This window comes from Lissotriton vulgaris, chromosome 9 (genome assembly GCF_964263255.1).
Source record: "Lissotriton vulgaris chromosome 9, aLisVul1.2, whole genome shotgun sequence".
Lineage (NCBI taxonomy): Eukaryota > Metazoa > Chordata > Amphibia > Caudata > Salamandridae > Lissotriton > Lissotriton vulgaris.
Genome location: NC_141697.1, coordinates 1,113,600,543 through 1,113,615,232, shown reverse-complemented (window position 1 = coordinate 1,113,615,232; position 14,690 = coordinate 1,113,600,543). Strand labels below are relative to the sequence as shown.

At 47.2% G+C, this 14,690-nt stretch overlaps 1 protein-coding gene across 1 annotated transcript in view; it reads right to left on the bottom strand.

Moving 5' to 3' along the window:
• DNAH12 (dynein axonemal heavy chain 12) overlaps positions 1-14,690 on the bottom strand; it is a 1,291,066-nt gene that overhangs the window by 439,971 nt on the left and 836,405 nt on the right. The window contains exon 50 of the mRNA XM_086939114.1: positions 10,245-10,376. Within this exon, the coding sequence (XP_086795240.1) occupies positions 10,245-10,376 (132 nt within the window). The remainder of the gene's footprint in view (positions 1-10,244; positions 10,377-14,690) is intronic.

Genomic DNA, 14,690 nt, shown 5'->3' with positions numbered 1-14,690 from the left:
CAGATCCCAAAACCCCTTGGCATTTTTCCTAGTGCTTGCTTCTGCTAGCTCCCGCCAGAAGTTTAGATCGTGAGCCTCTTTTGCTTCTGCCACAGTTTTTTTATAGAGTTTCCTCGCAGCTCTTATTCTGACTGGGTCTTGGTTCTTTACTGCAGAGATAAGTGCCCCCTTCGCTGCTCGACATTTAGAGGAGTACCACTTGTCTCTGGCCCTGGAGGCACCTTTCAGACCCACCCTGGTACTAGATTGGGGAATAATAAACAAGTCACTCAAAGTCGCTATGGTCTCTGTAAATAGTGGTAAAGTCTTTTTACTGGTGGGGCTTAAGGCATCAAGCCTGGAATCCACCTCTAGCAGGATGGACCCGGCTTGTGCCATCCTTGCTTCGTCCGCTGAGACTCTTGCCCACTTCAGGCGCCTGCCGCACTTTGAGGGAACGATTTCATGTGATGTTTTCCACTTATGGTCTGACATGTCTTGGGTCCCATCCTGCCAAGGAAAAGTAATGGATAGGGAGAGTGGGTTATGATCACTGTCACAAGACACAATGACCTCCATGTCTTGGTGGAAAGACCAAAGATTGTAATTGAGCATAATGAAATCGATTCTAGAAGATCGCCCCGTCCTGTTGTATGTATGAGCTCCCATAGGGTCCGATTTAGAGCGACCATTGGCTGGTCTCAGATTATGTTCCAAGCAAAGGGCGTTAATGTCTATCGCGCTTTGTGTCCATTTGGGGATCGGGTCAAGGGTTAGGATAGGGATACCTCTCCTTGAGTCCTCTTCAAAGGTATCCAGAATATCTTCCCTGGCCAATGGCTCAAAGCAGCAATTAAAATCGCCAGCAAGAAGGACATAAGAGTCAATGTTACAGGAAGCTAAATCGCTGCTTAGGCCTGTTGAAGTTAAACGTGATGTCCCACCACTGGCACCCCTCAAATAAATATTAAAGACTTCTAGATTCCTCCCTCCTTTACGATGTATTGTTATCCATTGGAGGTCAGGAGATTTAGTGGACCTTTGGGTAACACTTAACCTTAGAGCGATGCTGACCCAAATCAAAAGACCGCCGGACGGGCGACCTTTGGAGCCAAGTTGTTGAACGGCTGGAACAAAGTAGGTTGAGAAACCTACTCTGTGTCTGGGATCTTGGCACCAGGTTTCCTGTAGGAGGCAGATGCTGTAGGGTTCTAGGAAGGCAATCCATTCAGGGCTATCAAAGTTGCGGGCAAGCCCAGCCACATTCCAGCTTAGGATCTTTATTAACGGCGCACCCGGGGTAAGCTGGTTGGGTGGAAAAGTAGGTAAGGAAGAATTAGACACAGCCCCTCTAGAGATCCTTACACGAGGTTCAGACTGCTGGTGATTGGGAACCGTGATTGTACCGGTCAGCTTCCTCTCTGCTAAGACCCTTTGGGTTTGTGGTCGAGGAATCATGCTGGGTGGATCCAGCCGGTCTTCCAGACCTTGGAAGTCTGAAGTGTTTGGAGCCATCATCCCTCCCTCAATAGGTAAACTATTTAAAGGCCCTACTAAACCTACTAGAGGGTCAGAGGGTAAGGGTTCGGTTAGCCCTGGCGTAAGTGGTGATAATGGTTTTCCCAGTTGGTGTTGGGCATGCTGGCTAGAGAGTCAATCTACCTCTTCCAGGCCACCATATCTATTTGAAGTTGGGAGGCCATTCCAGTGTGGAAGAGTATGATTGTGGGTATTGGAATGGCTCTTCCATGGTTGATGCTGCACCAATGTCCAATCGTCCACCAAGGTGTGTCGGGGGCGCGGTGGATAGAAAAAGGACAGCGGCCTGGGTATAACCGGGGACCCTTCACTACCAGGCCAGGAACAGATGAACTGTGCCGTATGTGGATCCTCAAAGGTCACCACTATACAGTCCCCAGGACTGGTTTTCTTTGATGGGCCCACCCAGGGAGTTCCTCGAACCATCAGGACTCTGCTTCTCCGGCCGTTAGGGATTGGTCTGTTTACGTTAAGCCAATACATTATCTTGTTTTTCAGCGACCAATGATTCTCGTATTGGCCTGCGCCAATCTGGGGGACACCCGTTAATACTACCACATAGTCTTTGGCTTCTGGGGGAAGATCAATGTACCCCCCTCTAAAGTTGTCCTTTACAGGAGGGTCCTGTGCTTCGCTAGGGATGGGTTTAGGGTACGCGCCAGGTTTAGGGTTTCCTGTTTGAGGCTTTAGAGCCCGTTGGGGAGCCTTAGGTTTGGTGGTAGTGGAAATTTGGTCCACAGCCACGGTCCTCGGCTTAGGAACCGGCCGTATAGTGGCTGGAACTGGGGGCGGGAGATTCTGGGCTTGGGGGGTAGGGGTTAGTGATATTGGGTCTGCTGCAGGATAGCCCTGGTTTTTAAGACTTCTCAAGCCGAGAGTGGCCAGGGCAATAATGCTCTTTTCCATCTCGAGCAAGTTGTTTTCTATTCTTGAGAGTCTGAGGTCAAGAGGGGAAAGGAGTTTTTTAAGGTTTCCCAAACCAGATCTATAAATTCCCTTTCATTCTTACCCAACCCTTCAGCCTGTGGGCCCTCGTCCTTTTGGATGGTGGTAGAGGAAGTGGCATCTGACCCCACAGTCCCTCCCTCACTTGGGGGCTGCGACCTTGGGTTTTGTTCTAGTATTGCGTTAGATGGCAGTACTCTTGTCAAAGACAGATGTTGTGAGACCGCAATTTTCGCCTTTTTACGAGAGTAGGCAGAACGTGAACTGCGCTTTCTTTTGGGTAGTTTGCCACTAATGGTGATCGGGGATGCCTGGGGGTTAGAAATTGGATTCTGAGCGCAGGAAGCAGCCGATAGATTAGCTTCATCTGCGTTAGAGTGGTGCTCTACCGGTGAGGCGGGGATGGAGCAAATCGAGGTCCGATGGACATCAGCCTGTGTAACTACACATTGAGGGATGGTAGGGCGCTCCGGGGTAACCGAAGCAGCTATGTGGCGTAGGGAGGATTTTTTGGAGAGCGCAATAACTTGGGACAGTCTTCTAGCGGCTACCAATTCTAAAGAGACCCGGGTTTGAAGTTTAGATATTTCGTGATCTATAGCTATATTAGTACGGGCGATGAAGTCATCCATGGGGCCACTGATTTGCGGGCCAACCTTGGAGGCCTTACTCCGTGTTACCCTGGTACTCATGTCTTTTAGGACAAGGGGCACTCGCGTATCAAACAGCCAGAGTGGGATAATAATAGAAACTGTTTAACTAATATATACTTAGTTAAGGGAGCGTGAAAATGGCGAAAGAGGGTGGGCCAGTCCAGTCCGCTCAGTCCTCGAACGGCCTCAAACGGCCCGCTCTTAGCCCGGTCTTCGCCCCGAGCTGCGTCCCGCGCTGCGGGAGTCAAGTGAGAATATATAGGTATGTAAAGGTCTGGGGGCGGGCCAGCGGGGAGAGCGGAGCGGATGCTGTCTCCGTGGTCTCGCAGGGACTCCTGGTTGCTGGAGTCCCCGCACACTCGCAGCCCCGCCGAGCCTCTCGCCCTTACCTCTGCCTTCCTACTCCTGTTGCCGATGGATGGTGGTCAGCGTCCTCCCGTGCGACGCGGCACCCGCGAAGCGGGTGCGGCGAGGAGTTAGCTTCTGGAATTAGCCTCTGTAGTCCTTGGAGTCTATCAGCAACGCCTCTGGACAGCGAGAAAGTTTCCCCAACAGGTGATGGTAAGTGACGCCTTTAATAGCGCAGGGAAGGCGGGGGGCGGGCCAGCGGGGAGAGCGGACCGGATGCTGTCTCCGTGGTCTCGCAGGGACTCCTGGTTGCTGGAGTCCCCGCACACTCGCAGCCCCGCCGAGCCTCTCGCCCTTACCTCTGCCTTCCTACTCCTGTTGCCGATGGATGGTGGTCAGCGTCCTCCCGTGCGACGCGGCACCCGCGAAGCGGGTGTGGCGAGGAGTTAGCTTCTGGAATTAGCCTCTGTAGTCCTTGGAGTCTATCAGCAACGCCTCTGGACAGCGAGAAAGTTTCCCCAACAGGTGATGGTAAGTGACGCCTTTAATAGCGCAGGGAAGGCGGGGGCGGGCCAGCGGGGAGAGCAGACCGGATGCTGTCTCCGTGGTCTCGCAGGGACTCCTGGTTGCTGGAGTCCCCGCACACTCGCAGCCCCGCCGAGCCTCTCGCCCTTACCTCTGCCTTCCTACTCCTGTTGCCAATGGATGGTGGTCAGCGTCCTCCCGTGCGACGCGGCACCCGCAAAGCGGGTGCGGCGAGGAGTTAGCTTCTGGAATTAGCCTCTGTAGTCCTTGGAGAATATCAGCAACGCCTCTGGACAGCGAGAAAGTTTCCCCAACAGGTGATGGTAAGTGACGCCTTTAATAGCGCAGGGAAGGCGGGGGGCGGGCCAGCGGGGAGAGCGGACCGGATGCTGTCTCCGTGGTCTCGTAGGGACTCCTGGTTGCTGCAGTCCCCGCACACTCGCAGCCCCGCCGAGCCTCTCGCCCTTACCTCTGCCTTCCTACTCCTGTTGCCGATGGATGGTGGTCAGCGTCCTCCCGTGCGACGCGGCACCCGCGAAGCGGGTGCGGCGAGGAGTTAGCTTCTGGAATTAGCCTGTGTAGTCCTTGGAGTCTATCAGCAACGCCTCTGGACAGCGAGAAAGTTTCCCCTTTGGGAATATTGAACAATAAATGTAAGAATTGAAAGCATAATGAGCCGTGACTTATCTACATCCCCTATTTTAATAATAATAATATTAACAACATTTATAAGAGAGCGAACAGTTACCACAAGCAGAGGTGTCCCAGAGCTAGGAAAGCAACATGGGTGCAACCGCAAGACCGGCAGGAGTGTTCTCATCACTAAGGATTTCGGCTGAAAAGCCACGTTTTCAAAGCTTTCCTAAAAATGGGCTCAGATTTATTCTGCCTCAGAAAATTGGGCAGCTCATTCCAGAGCTTAGAGGCCACGGTCCCAAAGAATCTACCTCCAATGCGCGCCTTCTTGAACCTAGGGACGCTCAAAAGGTTCAAGGCGTTAGATCTAAGGGGCCTATTTTGTTTTTAGCTGCACAAACGTAGTTTCAAATAATTTGGGCAGTTTCCATGGAGAGAACGGAAAGCAAGAGTAAATGCCTTGAACTCTATTCTCTTAGCCACGGGCAGCCAATGGAGTTTCTTGATGTGTGGCAAAATGTGGTGCCGGAAGGATACTCTCCTTATCATTCTTGCTGCTGCATTTTGGACTATTTGCAACCTTTTAATCTGGTAGGCCGGCAGTCCTACATATAGGCTGTTGGCATAGTCCAGCCTTGCCGTCACCATGGCATGTATAACCACCCGGCGGCATTCCTTAGGCAATAGTCGGATGACTTTGCGAAGGCTTTTCAGTTTCCCAAAACAGGCCGCTGACACCTGCGTGATCTGGGCTGATAGGGAGAGATCAGTCTCCCATTTCACCCCTAGATTTTTTGCCGAGGCTGCTGGGGTGGGTGGAAGGCCCATTTCCTGCGGCCACCAGAGCTCCGCAGGCGGAGGGCAGATGTTCCCGAAGAATAGTACCTCCGTTTTACTGGCATTGAACTTCAGTTTGTTGTTGTTCATCCAACGGGAAATGTCTGTTAGGCAGCCCTTGAAGTTTATTAGGGCTATGTCCTTTTGTTCTTTAAAGGAGAACACCAACTGGGTGTCATTGGCGTAGGATAACGCCTTCACGCCCCAGTTGGCGATAAGAGTGAACAAAGGAGCCAGGTAGATATTAAAGAGGAGCGGGCTGAGTGCTGAGCCCTGGGGGACGCCGCACCAGATCTTTTTACGTTTGGATTTAAGAGTTTGAAGGGCGATTTGCTGTGACCGGTTAGACAGGAAGGAACCAAGCCAGCTTAGTGCCATGCCCCCTATGCCGCTCTCTTTGAGTCTAGACTGTAGTATTGCATGGTCCACCATATCAAACGCGGCGGATTAATCCAGTAGCACCAGCATCGCAGAAGTCCTGGCGTCCATTGTGGCTTTGAGGGATTCTGAAACTTCGAGAAGGGCCGATTTGGTGCTGAAACCTGGTCTAAAACCAGATTGAGTATCATGCAAGATACCAGAGTTCTCCACATACAAAGACAGCTGTCTTTGCACCCACTTCTCCAGCATCTTGGCTGGGGCTGGTAAAAGTGAGACGGGGCAGAAGTTACTCAGATCTTCTGGCGCTGCATTGTGTTTTTTCTTAAGGTGTAGCACCGTAGCGTGCTTCCACGTCTCGGGGAAGATGCCCGTTGCTAGGGAGGAGTTCCATAGGTGAATCACATTTTTGGCTATTGAGTGGGCAACTATAATCCACAGTTTAAGGGGGCATGGATCTTCAGGGTAGCCTGATTTACAGCCCATAATCAAGGACATCCCATCTTGCAGAGTGATGGGGCTAAAATCACAGAGTTCTGCATGGCAGCCGTTGCCGCCAGATTTGATAGTAGCAGCATTACCCACAAAGGAATTGTAAATCGTGCAGATTTTATTATCAAAGAAGTCAGCAATGTTCTCACAAAGTGAGGGTGGAGGCGGGACCTTCCATTTGTGAGGCTTGGGGTTGAAGAAACGCGTCCACTATCTTAAATAACTCCTTGCTTGAATTCTCTGCTGACTGAATACAATTTGCTATGTGCTCTCTTCTGGCTGATTTTATCATTTTTCTAAGCTCTGGAAAAGGGCTGTCTTGTAGGTAGTTTTAGCGCTCTCATCGTAGTTAATCCTTCACTTGCGTTTAAGATGTTTACATCTGCTCTTAGCCACTTTAAGGGCATCAAAGAACCAGGGAGCTGATGGCGTAGTCGTCAGTGCTTTAATAGGTCGGGGCGGCGAGTCTATGGCTGTAGAGATCCACAAATGGAAGGCCAAGGCATCTGTATTACGGTCAGCTGTGCAGGGAGAAATGTTCCTCTTCAGGACTGGGCATAAACTTCTTTCAGCAGTGAGTTGTTTCCAATTCCTTTTCCACACCCAGCGATGCCCAAGCTGCTGTTTTTCTTGCTGTAGGTCGACCAAAAACCGGATCATATAATGATCCGACCAGGTCAGTTGGCTCGGTGCCTCCATAACCATAGAGGAAAGGTTGAAGAACACAAGGTCCAGGGTGTGGCCTGCTTTATTAGTCTTACAATTGGGGGTGGGGGTGCACACTACTCACACACCAGCGGGATCGCCCCTAAGGACTGTGGTCAGTGTAGTTCGTGTTCCACGATGCATCTTCTTTCGATTCTCTGCTATCTTTGCTTTCTTCGCCATCCCTGGACACGTGTTTCGGGGTATTTACCCCTCATCAGCAGGGATTAGGCCATGTTCCGGGGTTGCCGGTGGCTGCCAAATATTGCCAGGTTTAGTACCACTCAGGCGCGCAGGTGCGGGGTCCCAGGCTCGTCAGCCAACTGCTCAAGGGAGCTTTAACATTACAATTGGGGGTGGGGTCGCACACTACTCACACACCAGCGGGATCGCCCCTAAGGACTGTGGTCAGTGTAGTTCGCGTTCCGCGATGCATCTTCTTTCGATTCTCTGCTATCTTCGCTTTCTTCGCCATCCCTGGACACGCGTTTCGGGGTATTTACCCCTCATCAGCAGGGATTAGGTCATGTTCTGGGGTTGCCGGTGGCTGCCAAATATTGCCAGGTTTAGTACCACTCAGGCGCGCAGGTGCGGGGCACCTACACGCCTGTGTGGTACTATACCTGGCAGATATTTGGCAGCCATCGGCAACCCCAGAACACGGCCTATCCCTGCTGATGAGGGGTGATACCCCGAAACACGTGTCCAGGGATGGCGAAGACAGTGAAGATAGCGGAAGATCGAAAGATGATGCATCGCGAACACGTAACTACACTAACCAGAGTCCTTAGGGGCGACACCGCCGGTGTGTGAGTAGTATGCGGCTCACCCCCATTTGTAACTTTAAAGCTTCCTTGAGCTCTTGGCTGACGAGCCTGGGATCCCGCATCTACGCGCCTGTGTGGTACTATACCTGGCAGATCTTTGGCAGCCATCTGCAACCCCAGAACACGGCCTATCCCTGCTGACGAGGGGTGATACCCCGAAACACGTGTCCAGGGATGGCAAAGACAGAGAAGATAGCGGAAGATCGAAAGATGATGCATCGCGAACACGTAACTACACTAACCAGAGTCCTTAGGGGTGACACCGCCGGTGTGTGAGTAGTGTGCGACCCCACCCCCATTTGCTGCTTTATTAGTCGGCAGTTTTAGTAGCTGCACCAAATTAATACCAGTGAGGGAGGCCTCTAGCTGAAGAGCCTGTGTGCAGTTGGGGTTATACCTGTGAAGATTAAAATCTCCCAGTACCATCTAGTTAGCATAGGATGAGGATTTCTGTGCTATGTAGTCACATATGTCTAAGATGGCGCATGCTGAGCAGTCGGGGGGGTCTGTAAATCAAAAGTCCAGAGATAGCGGTAGAGGGACCTATGTTTAGGCAGAAATTTAAGCCTTCCAGGGTAGCTATTGTGGGGATTATTGAGGTCTCTACTTCCCAGGCCTCTCTAAATATAATCGCTACCCCACCACCTCTTTTATTGCCCTACCTGTGTGCGCAGCAGATTTTGAACCCCGAAGGGATGGCCAAGGCAACAGCTGATAGGTTATCCACCTTGAGCCAAGTCTCCGTTAAGAATATGGCATCCCAAGTACCATCTTCTAGTAGAAGCCATATATCTGTTGCATGTTTGACCAGCGATCTGCAGTTGAGCAGGCCTGCTTTAAAGGTGGTAGGATGTGTGCGGTCTGCAGTTGGGAGAACTGCCCAGCCGCTCTTGGATGAGGACTCCAACATGGTTTCAGGGGTCCAACTACAATGTAAGCAGGGAGTACAGTTTATATCGGAACTAAGGTCAAGGGCTGGGCTACCTGAGCAAGTTTTCCCATCGAAGGACAGGAGCTATTCTCTAGACCAAAGGATCCTTGTATTTGTTTTTATGGTTGGACGGGCAGCATGTCTGGACCTGGCCGCTACCAGGATGCTGACGGGCGCAGACGGGCTTGCCTTTGGCGCGCCGCTCGCTGCATGCGTCCGCAACACATTCTAGTTATCTCCTGTGCTCCCAGAAGTGACGCGGCCAGGAGGAGGAGCTACGTCCCTCCACACAAGCGGCCCTGAAGGCCGTGGTGGACCGGGGATCGCAGCGCTGACAGGCAGGGAACAACTTTTAGAACAGTATGCGCAAACCAGCAAATTGTGTTTAAAAGGTTAAAAACAATCCCCGTTTCAATCGCACCCCTTGACACTCTCTCAGGCACTCCGTGAGCTTCCTTACGCAGCGGCAGCCCTTCAGAGATTCAAATACACTCTCCCCCGGAAGTGACGCAGCCGGGAGGAGGAGCTACGTCCCGCCACTCAAGCGGCCCTGAAGACCGTGGTGGACCGGGGATCGCAGCGCTGACAGGCAGGGAACAACTTTTAGAACAGTATGTGCAAAGTAAGTGCAAAGCAGCAAATTGTGTTTAAAAAGTTAAAAACAAACCCCGTTTCAATCGTACCCCTTGAGACTCTTGTGGGCTCTCCGTGATGTTAAGAAACATTCAATTATACCGAACTGGGAACCTACTTAGATGATACTTCTTGTTTAAAGTACTACATTTTTAATTTTCTGAGGTATAGCAGGGATGACTTTTCAGACACAAGGATCGAGTACCATAGCAGTCACAATAAGCAACCTAGAAGCTGTGAATGAACCTATCATTTTTTTCTTTCTACAGTCAATACTTGAGGTTGTTCGGATGGAAATAGGGAAACAGCCTTTACAGTGCGGGGATTAGCATGCTGTGCCACAACTACACAGATGTGCGCACTCCTTCCACAATGATACGCCAGTCCACTGGTGCTTGGGGTTATTTTAGTACAAGGTTCCAATACAAGGTTCCAAGCCAACAACAACCCTACGGTTTCGGCATATTACACGCCATGATCAAGGCGTGTAATACGCCGAAACGCGCCATGGTAGAAGTATGTGTTATAAAAAATTATTGATAAACACATGCAAGTAATTGCCAGTATTGTAATGTCATACAACCATCGAAATGTAACTAAAAGCTGTATTACATTTCTATAGTGTAATATTTTGAGAATTCATCAATTAGTTGTGCGAGAAGGCAACAACTGAGAGCACACTAGAAACAGATACATAATATTTTGGCATAATCTCCCACAGAGACAGTAAAGAAAATCTTTTGACGACAGTGTGCAGCATAAAATAAAATAAATTACCAAATACAAATCGAACTTTTAGCACAGAAATTACATTACCTTTTCTCCTGTCCCTGCAGGATCCATAATCTTTTCAGGTTTTAGGTCTTTCATGACACAGACAGCTGACAAAACTAGTTTGACGCCATGTGGAGGGTTCTTCATTGTCTTTACAATTGCAATGTCAGAAGGCTGGGGAAAACAGACACATCAATTATGTATGGTAAATGTTAATGATAAAGAAAGTTTTTTAGGGTCATGTTGAATTTTATTCAGAATCTGGTTCAGTGCAATTAAACTGGAAATATCGTAATCATTATTTTAATGCTCGTAATCTCAATAACTCAAATTCAAATGCTCAACTGCTTCTTTGTATAGTGTCGGGCATCTTGAAAGGGCATCCTTCAGGCCTACGTCACCGTCAAGAGTTTCTAAATTAGCAAACAGAGGCAGAGCTAGTATCCATGCTCACTCCCAGAACCCTAAAATGTATGACGCGTGTATGATGTAGAGTCAGGTCAACACTCACCCCGTGACACCACAGATGTATACCTTGTGTACAGCATTCCCCATCCCAAATTCTGAAGGAATGACCAGGTGACATTCATATAGGTGTAATGTTCAAAAACACAGGTACTGCAGAGTGAGATCAAAGTACTCATTCTTGGCATTTTGGCTCTATGGTCAGTGATGAACTGGGCACATTTCAACTGGCACCAGTATCTGACCAGCTCCTTCACTGACCTAGAAGCGAAGTACATATGGTCAACCAACTTCCCCACTTAACAGAGATCGAAGCTACTTTTAAAGCAAGCAAAATTAATACCTATGGATTGAGGCATAAAGTCTCTGAAGGAGACAATCCATGGCAGCTGGGCAGCCAACCTCTTTGACCTAGGCGCACTCCCATTTTATCTCTCCCAACTATTGGCTAAGGGAATGAAAATCCAGCGGATGAAATTGAGATTTTGTCTGGTTTCACTAAAAGCCTACTGGTGTGGTAGAAGGGGGCATGATGAGGATAAGCAGTGCAGGCTGGGTTCCACAGGAGTTTAATCCCTAGTCCACATAGTCTACATCTTTCAAAATCTATTGCCCTATGGAACATATTGGCTACAACCCATGTTAAGATCCCTATATATCCAGATATGCAATGAAGCCCTGCAATGCTGTTTAAAAGGGGAATCCACCCAGCTATCAGCTAGCTCTTTTAAAAATTGCTTCTTTAACCCTACATGCAGTGGGGAAGCTCAACCCATGGTTAACAGATTCTGCTGGAAGCTGACAAAGGAAATCCAGCATGGGTGTCCCTCATTGAGCCACATGTAGTCCCTAGCAACACCTCAAGCCACACACAGAGGAGCCCCGTAAAATGATGCATTTTATATTGGACAGAATTGAATACGAAACCGTCGCACTCGTAATTAGTACAATGTCAGAATAAGGTTAACTTGTGTATGTTGGTGCTGTTTGAGATCTTCCTTCTGAGTCTTGGAAGTGATATAACTGTAATTGGTAGCGCTATTCCAGCAGGGAATGACGTCCTCAAACGCACTCAGAAAAGAATTCCTTAGAAAATTTTGTTTAAAGTTCAAATAAAGTTTTAATCAAAAACTTTAGCTCAGTTGATTATTAGTTTTATTCACACTTGTAGTAAATCATTTTTCACTGTCAATTATAATACAACGCCCAATGCATTTCGGGCAATTTGCCCTTCTTCAGGGTCATAGTTATTGTCGAAGGAAAATAAAACACAACTGCAATCACTTAAATGATGATATATGCAACATTGTTTCAGAATGGGTCTATCTTGAACCTTATATCCCTTTGAATTATGTTCAAAACAGTCATGTGTGAGGTCACGTCATTCACTCTTGCCCAAGTGAAAAAAGTCCAAATAAACGTGCAAAGACCAAGGAAGTGGATGGTTTGCATAAAAAACATTGTGATCTCTAGATAAAGTCAATAATGATACATATGATATAAGCGGCGTCATACCTTTACTGCTAGAAGCATTCGTATACAGTTGTAAAAGCAGTGAGAATGAAAATCACAAATTGTAACCTGAAAGGGATAACGCAAAACCATTGTCGTGACCGCTGTGCCAACGGTACTGGGTGAAATTATGACAGATATTTTTTTAAAGGAATATACCTAGAGTTCCTGCTGCACGAAGCTTGCTCAACTGAATCAGGTAATTTCTGTCACGGGCCGCGTTCTAAAAAAAGGAAAGAACCAGACCATTTAATGCATGTTGAGTAAAAAACACGAAGGTCACTTCAGGTTATACTAGAGCAGGATGGACTTGGGTAGCACTCACCCGGTAGATCAGTTTCATGCTCCGGTAACGCGTTTTCGAATCGTAGCACGCCGAAACGAGTTCGGGTGGTGTTTGTAGGAAGTGAGCTGCCGCTTTTAACCCGGAAGTGTTTGGAAAGTTCCTTGGGTTCGGAACCAAAAATAAAGAAGAGACTAGTCCGTACATAAAACGCAAACAATGAATTTTGTTGCGAATTGGAAAATATAATAAAAATTAAACTAAAAACATGAGACCATGTTAAAAAAAGAGAAAGAATCTAAACTGAGTTGTTAAAAATACGGTGGGAAATATGATTTTTTTTTATAAAAAATGTAAACTGGAGGGAGATCCTGGCTCCTCCTCTAGTGTCAAAGTCAATAGTCACAGTCTGAACAAGTCCTTTGTCACAAAGTCTTCATGGTGATGTGTACGAAGACATAAAAAATGGTAAATATTGATTAATGAGAGTACATATAAAGAACAACTATTCAATATACCATAGTTGTGAAGATGAATACATTACAGTTAACACTGTTCAATGGAATGAATAATAACACAATTCATAAAAAAAATTCAGATCCATACGGTCATTAAGACCCTTCGGTTGGCATGTGTTCAAAAAGGTCATCCAAAACACTTCTCTACGCAGTAGGTGTTGAGTATTGTCTCTGCCTGGTAATACTGGTACAGTCTCCAAAATTAGAAAACGCAGCTGGCTAGGCGAGTGATTGTGACTGTTGAAATGGCATGCCAAAGGAGATTTAGAATTTCTTGTCTGAATATTGCTCTTATGTTCTATTATGCACGTCTTAATTTTGCGCTCAGTTTTTATGACATATGCCAGACCACACGGGCATTTAATGATGTAAATACCGTTCCTACTGTCGCAAGTCGCAGTGACACGTAATGAAATAGTTGTACCTTTACTCGGATGTTTGATTTCTTTCCCTTTAATTATGGCATTGCAATTGCCACAATTGTGACAGAGTACAGTACCCTTATGTGATTCCAGCCTCTCTTGTGTTTTTCTGTTAAGCATTTCTTTAATATTTTTAGACCTTTGATATGCAAACCTCGGAGTATGCTGAAATATGTCATGAAAATCATCTTCCATTGTCAGTAACGGCCAATTTCTCAATATGATTCGTTTGATCTTCAAACTCTCCATTGAGTATTTGGAAACAAATACCATTCTGTCCTCACTGGATTGTTTGGGGTGAGCTTGTAATAGGGAACGGCGATCAATTTTCATCATTTTTGATCTTGCTTCCTCCAGAATTCAACTGGGGTATCCTCGCTCTTTAAATTTGTCAATGGAAGTTTGAACGCTCACTTTTAAAGAGTCTTCTGTTGAGGAAATTCTTTTTATTCGTAACAATTGAGAATAGGGTAAATGTCTTTTTAATGAAGGTTGGTGGAAGCTCTGAAAATGTAATAAATTGTTGCGATCTGTGCTTTTGGTAAAAACACTGGTTTCTAGTTTTCCTTCATTACTCTGAACAAGTACATCCAAGAATGATATCTGATGTGTTTGTATGTTGTGAGTAAACTTAATCCGATCAGTCACTTCATTAAGAGCTTCTATGGCTCTCAAAAGTTCAACTTGTGTTCCTTTCCACAGGATAAATATGTCATCGATATATCTATTGTACAATAGAAGGTTCTCCACCCAATGGTCTTTACACAGAATGTTATCCAGTTCGAACCTGTGCATGAATAGGTTCGCATAAGCCGGTGCGGCGCAATTGCCCATAGATGGTCCAGAGCTTTGAATGAAATATTCTCTAAACCACCTCTTTTCAGCGTCCTGTCCCTAAGCGCCAAGAAACCTACCCGGTTTATGTCGCACTATTTAACATAACATAACATAACAATATTGACCTTGCCACATAAAGTAGCTGTGGTACAGTGTGAAATTTATTAACTCCATGATGAAAACATTCAGACCTTCTTCATTGTCGGTCAGCATTAGAAAGGATGCCGACGCATCTAATCCCAAGTCATGTGGGATTGAAGTATATAAAGATTGGACATCAATAGTGCAGAGCAGCATGTCGGTGGTAAATTTACCTTGTGATCTTCTAGGATGGTTAAAAAGTGAGTTGTGTCCTTTATATAGGTTGTCATGGACTGTACCAAGGGTTGTAGGTGTTTGTCAATATATCTTCCAGCAGGTTCGTGGATAGAATTGACAGTTGATACAATAG